At 37.8% G+C, this 7,476-nt stretch overlaps 2 protein-coding genes across 2 annotated transcripts in view; both read left to right on the forward strand.

The window, feature by feature from the left end:
* Positions 1–7,476, forward strand: part of LOC106876459 (caspase-7) — a 787,012-nt gene that overhangs the window by 326,348 nt on the left and 453,188 nt on the right. The window lies entirely within an intron of this gene.
* LOC106883978 (transmembrane channel-like protein 7) overlaps positions 1–7,476 on the forward strand; it is a 141,539-nt gene that overhangs the window by 41,097 nt on the left and 92,966 nt on the right. The window contains exon 4 of the mRNA XM_014935137.2: positions 676–835. Coding sequence (XP_014790623.1) covers positions 676–835 — 160 coding nt within the window. The remainder of the gene's footprint in view (positions 1–675; positions 836–7,476) is intronic.

Here is a 7,476-nt window from a genome sequence, read left to right on the forward strand (position 1 = left end):
CATCATCATCATCATCATCATCATTATCATCACCATCACCGTCATCATCATCGTCATCGTCATCGTCATCATCATCATCATCATCATTATCATCATCATCATCATCATCATCATCATCTTCATCATTATCATCATCATCATCATCATCATCATCATCATCATCATCTTCATCATCATCATCATCATTATCATCATCATCATCATTATCATCATCATCATCATCATCATCGTCATCGTCATCGTCATCGTCATCGTTATCGTCGTTGTCACCGTCGTTGTTGTTGGTTTATGATATTTGGTAACGTCCTTTTACGCTTTTAGTTCATTTTTTGCCGAAATCGACTTTGCTGTTGGTCTCACCATTCAATAAATCAATTCTCTATCTGGTTCTTTACATTAATGATACACTTCTCTCAAAATGTGTGACATTCTAACGAAGTTAGAAATTGTGATGGTATCACTAATATGAAGGAACCCCATCACTGTCATATCACATCATCCTCATAAGTAGCAGCATTACCGCAATCATCATTTCTACAACTATTATCATCATCATCATCACTTCATAATTTGTCTTTCACTCAACTACTAAATATTCCAACTCTTTTCATCTTTTTGCCTTTCGTCCTTTTCTAAGTTCTACTTCTAAGTGAAGGCTTTTGTTTTCTGTTCTAGGTTACCATGGCAGCGGTGTGGCATCATACTTCATGTTTATGAGATGGAGCCTCTTTCTCAACATTGGTATCACTCTTTTGATCATTACATTCGTCATCATCCCACAAGTAGCTTTCCCAAAGAGAGACTATTCGCCGGCCATTTTCGGTATTAACAAAACGTGAGAAACCAGATTTTAGATCATTTTATTGTTATTTTTCTTAGAATTGTTAAAGCGTCAGACAAAACATCTTACAGTTTTCGTTCCAGCTTTTATGTTCTGACTATGCGGGCTCTTACATCTGATTCTTTGTGATTGAAAGAAAACGCAACATCAACATGGATAGCAAAAGAAAAGGCAGTGATGATAACGAATGACAAAGAAGAGACGTGAAGTCAGTAATTATAGATCTATCACATGCTTGCTATTACTCACTCTGGATATAATTAACTGGCAACATGGCAAATGGAGAGTATAATTTTACAGAGATAGAGAATCTTGCCAGAAGAGTAAAAGGGATTCAGAAAGAAGTCAAGAATTCCTGATCTACAGTATATCGATAGTATGATACGAAATGTGGTACGAATAGGAAAGAATTTGGCTGTTGGTTGGATAAGACACTACTGGCTCTTGGAGTGCTTGAGAACACTCGGAGTCAATGAAGAGATATACAGTTTTTTCATAAACAGCAATGAAAATGTGAGAAAATAGACTAACATGCGCGAATGAATCGTCAGACAACGTGAAAATAGGCAGGGGTATATTCCAGGGAAGCTCACTGTCTCCATTACCTTCCGCCATTGCATACTGAGAGAATGTAGGTATGCTAACGAGTTAGCCAAAACCAAGATGAAAATAAATTCCCTGCTATATATGTATGACCTTAAATTATATGCAAAAAGTGAAAAAGATCTAGATTCTCTAAGAGTACTTAGCAAAGATATTAAGATGAAGTTTGGGGGAAAATAAGAGCTCAGTGTAAATCATGAAAAGAAATGCGGACAAGGGCCAAGGGTTGCAGCAAAAAGACAAGTAATGAAAGTAGTAGTAGTAGTAGTAGTAGTAGTAGTAGTAGTAGTGGTGGTAAGGCGACGAGCTGGCAGAATAATTAGCACACCCAGACAAAATGCTTCGTTCGACATTACGTTCTGAGTTCAAATGCCGCCGAAGTGGATTTTGATTTTATTTTTCCAGGGTCAATAAACTAAGTAACACTTGAGCAATGGGGTTGAGGTAATCGACTAGGCACCTTCCCCCGTGCCTAGTGTAGAAAGATTTATTATTATTATGGTTATTATGAATTACTTTTAATCTGCATGCTTGTTACAATCACTCGCCGAGACACACCTAGCGTCCTGGGGCGAGTGAAGGATAAGAGATGTTACAGTATGACTGAAAGCTTGGGGAAACGAAGTGGCAGGAGCAGTAGCGAAATATCATCATGTAATACAACATAGACATTTAAATTGATAGGTTTTTTTCTAAGGATGTGGGCAGTACTTCTCAGCACAATAGTTTGAATTTCTCTGAGACATAGTTCTTTTGGGATATTATCTAGATATTTTTGACATGCCTTTCTTATCATACCTAGGATACCCACAATAACAGGAACAGTTCTTTCTTTAAGATGACACATCTTTTGTATTTCAATTTCCAGGTCCTTATATTTACTTAATTTGTCAAATTCCCTTGCAGATATATTTTTATTAGTGGGAACACATATATCTATTACTCTACAAGTATTTTCTTCTCTGTCTTTAATGATCATGTCTGGTCGATTAGCCTGGATCATTCTGTCGATGTTGACTGTTAAATCCCAGAGGGTAGTGACATTTTTACCTTCAACGACTGGCTCAGCATGATGTTCATACCAGTAAACAGAAATGCTAATTTTGTAGTGTTTACATATTTTCCAGTGTAAATACTGTCCTACTTTATCGTGAAGATTTTTGTATTCGTTTGGCGTCAGCACAGGACATCTCGAGTCGCGATGGTCTATTGTTTCATTAAATTTATCGCAGAATCTGCATTTAGGGTCAGAACCGTTTTGAAGAACGTTAGCCTGGTAGTTTTTGGTAAGCAAGTTTTGATCTTGTGCCGCCAATATGAAACCTTCAGTCTCTGCTTTCAGTCCTGAGCTTCTCAGCCACTGATGGGTTGTTGCTTGATCTACATCAGCATTTCAACTTTGAAATATATACTGTCCATGTAGAGGTTTCTGGTTCCACCGCTCCTCAGTTTGTTTCTGCCCATTCTTTTTTGCAGTCTGTTTGATCCGTTTTGCATTTTTCGTGGCAGTGACTTCGGGTTCTTCATCTAATTCAGGGTTAATGCCAAGTTCCCTTGCGAATTTTCAAGTTTCCTTGACAATAGAATGTGATCTTTTGCTGCTTTCGTGTTTGCACACAAGCCGCAGCATCCAGTTCTCTGTACTAGATTAAGTACTCGTTCATTGCTATTGTGGAAGTCTTACAGCACTATTCTACCTGCATCATTCCTCTTCCCCTATTACCTCTAGGTAGGTACAGGTGATCAACGTCTGCTTTTGGATGGTGCATGTTTTTATATGTTAGTAGTTTTATTGTTTTCCTGTCCAGGCGTTTAAATTCTGTAAGATTCCAGTTAATGATGTTAAAACTGTATTGGACTGTTGGAAGTGCCAAGGTGTTAATGACTTCGATGCGATTTTTAGAGTTGAGTTCAGTTTTTAGTATGAGTCGTATTCTTCTGTAATACTTCTTTAGTAATTTTACCTTCATAGTACCATGTTGTATACCATCTCCTTCGTTTATTCCTAGGTATATATATATAGCTTTCTTGTGGGTCAAGCTCTTTGATGGTAGTGTCGGTATCGAATTTAATGGAGGCTGTTTGCTTGAGTCTGCCTCGTGCAAAAGTTGCTTTAGCACACTTATCAAGGCCAAAATACATGTTACTGCTGAACTCTTTAACAGTTGTTAACAGTCCTATTAGCTCTTCGTCACTTCTAGTAAACAGCTTCAGGTCGTCCATATATTTTGAACCCGTACCTGGTGTTACCCAGTTCGTTTGAGAGTGGAATAAGTGCCATGCAAAAGAGTAATGGGGAGAGGGAATCACCTTGAAAGATGCCTCATTTGATGTTGATGTTATTAGATTGGCTCATCCCATTACTATGGTTTAGAAGGGGACGTGTATTCCACTTGACCGCGCTACCTTGTAAGAATTTGGAAACGACTGGAGAGATCTTGTATATCTCAAGGGCCTTGAGTAGCCAATTATATGGGACACTATCAAACGCCTTTCTGTAGTTTATCTATGCCATACTCAGGCAGGTTCTTGTTGCTCCAGCAATTCTCTACAATCATATTATTTATGAGTAATTGATCTTTGCATCCATAAGAATTCCTTTTACAACCTTTTGAGCTTGTGGAATGATAGAGTTCTGTTCCAGGAAAGTGTATATTCTTTACAGTTAGTATGGATGTGAGGATCTTGTAAGTGGTGATAAGACATGTTATTGGTCGGTAGTTCTTTGGAATTTTTTGTCTTCAGTTTTTGGTAGAAGGTGTGTTGTTCCTTCGGTCAGCCAAGCAGGTGTTTGCTCTGGGTTCTGGATGACATCAGTTAGGAATGCAGCAAAATTTTGGTGTACTTCTGTTAAACAATTCAGCCAGAAGTTAGGGATCCGGTCCAGTTCTGGGGTACTCCATTTGTGAGACTTTCTTAAAAACATCTTAGTGCTCTTCTACTCCTGTTGCCTCCCATTTCTGCTCTTCAACTGGATAGAACATGAGAAAGTGACCGGATGAAGTTGAAGAGCAGAACTCTTCCATCTCCTCAGTAGTAGTAGTAGTAGTAGTAGTAGTAGTAGTAGTAGTAGTAGTAGTAGTAGTAGTAGTAGTAGTGAAATAAAAGAAATCGTTGTTATTATCAACCAAGGAGAGTGAATTGGAAGATTCGTTGAAGTGACGGACAAAATTTCTCAGTTGAACAACCACAAAATCTACTTTCATTTTCACCCTTTCGAAGACGATAATATATTGTACCAGTGCCGTACTGGAGTCCATGTAAATGACTAATACCTCCCAAAATATTGTTGGCTTTTACTTAAATCAGAAACAATAATTATTATTGCTACTGAGTGAAAGAGCAATACATGTCATAAAAGTGATACTGGGGTACAAATATACGAATCCCAATATATCCATCATGACTACCCGTTTGATAAGAGTACACAAGGCACATGCATCACAACCATATGTGCGCGACATGATGATCTTATATCAAGACAAACAGAGCATGACCTTGCAGGTGGGGCCCAGTTAGAATTTTCTTCAGGTTGAGTAACCTATCCAACTCAAAAGGTTCCTGAATAAGGTTTGTTTAAAGATCATCATTATGGAAGCAAGTTAGCAGAATCGTTAGCGCTTTGGACTAAATGCCTTGCAGTATTTCTTCCAGATTTTTACGTACTGGTTTCAAATCCCTCCGAAGTCATCAACACAATACAGGAACTGAATGGCTCTGCAGCCTGAAGCAAACAACTTAATATTTCCAGCAAGAAGCTATCCTCTTTATCGAGGATAACATCAGAAACAGGAGCAAGAAGATTAGCAATCGGAAAGCAGCAGAATCTGCTGCTGTACAGAGATTTTGGAGAAGAAAGTGCCATATGTTGATTGCAGAGCAATTCAATGCTTTGATTGATGTCGCACATGAAATTCCAAGGTGTTGACCAAAGGACTGACAGTGTTGTGCTTGAAGGATGTATGGAAAGGAAATGCTTCTGACTATTACAGGCCAATTTCTTACCTTACATTAATGTGGAAGTTACTGTCAGGAGGGATTGCAGAAGAAATGTATAAATTTCTTGATGATAATAATTTTACCAATGGAACATAAATGTTGTAGGCAGAGGTATCAAAGGCCAATTATTGATGGACAAAATAATAATGCAAGTTTATAAGCAAAAGAGAACAAATTTGGGAAAAGTGTGGATTGATTACCGCAAACCTTACGGTATGATCCAACATTCGTAGATCATTGAGCTAAGATATGTTTGGTATTGCAAGGAATGTCACGTGTTTTCTGAAGAGAAGTGTAGTGGATTAGAAAACTGAGAGAGATTTTCTAAAGGGATAGATTATCTCCTTTGCTTTTTGTACTTTGCATGATCCTTCGGACCTTGGTGCGAAGAAAAGTGAACCTGGGATATCAGTTCAAGGATAAAAGACAGAGAATCAATTATTTTCTCTTCATGAGTGATTTGAAGCTGTATGGCAAGGATGAGGTACAAGTGAGTTCCTTGATGAACACAGTCCACTGTTTTAGGGCTGGTATTAAACTGGAATTCGGATTCAAGATTTTTGGTGAAATGAGTCTGAAAAGAGTCAAGGTACAGACCTTGTCAGGGATAGAATTACCAAATACGGAAGCAAGTGAAAAAAATGAAAGGAATACTATAAGTAAGTTGACATACTAGAGTTCAATGAAATCATGGAGATGGAAATGAAAGAAAAACTGAAGAAAGAGTGTTTCCGAAGACTACGATTGGTGTTGCGCTCAAAATTGACTGGATGGAATAAATTCCAAGTAGTAAATAAATAAGCGATTGCATCAATTAGGTATAGAGTTGGGGTCAAGAATGGCGAAAGAATGAGCTGGTGAGTATATATATGAAGACAGGGAAACTATTGATATTGCATGGGACATTCTATCCCAGATATGATACTGATCAGTTTTACTTGTCCAGAAGAAAGGGTGCGAGAGATTTGATCAGTTGTCTCGATTGTGTTGAAGCAGAGGAAAACAGTTTAGGGTGGTGTGTAAAAAATGCCGCAGAACATGTGAAGAAATCCGGCATCATTAAAACGGTTAATTGTGTTAAGAAATAGAAATTTAAAGAGGAAAGAACATAGAAAAATAAAATGGCATGGAAAGGGCTAAACATTTACGGTCAGTTTGCAAGTGATACCAGCTCCAGAACCGATACAGGAGGCCAGGTGTTAAGGATGCAGGAGAGTAACCTGAAGACAGAACTAGAAGCACTTATATGCGCGGCATAAGAACAAGCATTGAGAATAAACCATCTGAAGTGCAGAATCGATAACACATCTGCGAGCGACAAATGCAGAATGAGAGGGGTGAAACAGTGAGGTACATTGTTAGTGAAAGCCTGAAATTAATACAATGTGATTACAAAAGCCGACATGACAATGTGGCAAGAATGACCCATTGAGAGCTTTGTGGAAATTGTGGCCTTGAAATTTCGAAGAATAACCAAATCCCAGGAGTTACTGAGAATAAGGATTGCAAAATCCTGTGAGATGCAATGATTCAGTGTGACCACCAGATTAAACATCAGAAACCTGATATTGTTGTGGTGAACAGAAAAGAAAAAAAACATGCCTGGTAATTGACATAACATGATCTGGTGACAATAGGATTGAAGAGTAAGTAGAAAATGTGAACAATTATGATGAATTGAAGTGGGAATATTGTGGGCGATAAAGAAAGTGGCCGTGATACCATTAGAGATTGGCGCGCTTGGAAGTATCAGTAACCAACTACCAGCGTTGCTCAAACAGATTGGAATGAATATGACGATAGATCACCTTCAAAAATCAACATTACTTGGAACTACAAGAGTTCTCGTCAGAGTCCTTAAAACATGATCAGTAAACACCTGTCACCTCAGTCTGCTGGTTATTGGCAACTGACACTTTTCCACATACCCAGCAAAAGAAAGTTGAGTTTTCGTGATAATAATAATAATAATAATAATAATAATAATAATAATAATAATAATAATAATAATAATAATAATAATAATAATAATA

The sequence above is a fragment of the Octopus bimaculoides genome, chromosome 7, assembly GCF_001194135.2.
Source record: "Octopus bimaculoides isolate UCB-OBI-ISO-001 chromosome 7, ASM119413v2, whole genome shotgun sequence".
Lineage (NCBI taxonomy): Eukaryota > Metazoa > Mollusca > Cephalopoda > Octopoda > Octopodidae > Octopus > Octopus bimaculoides.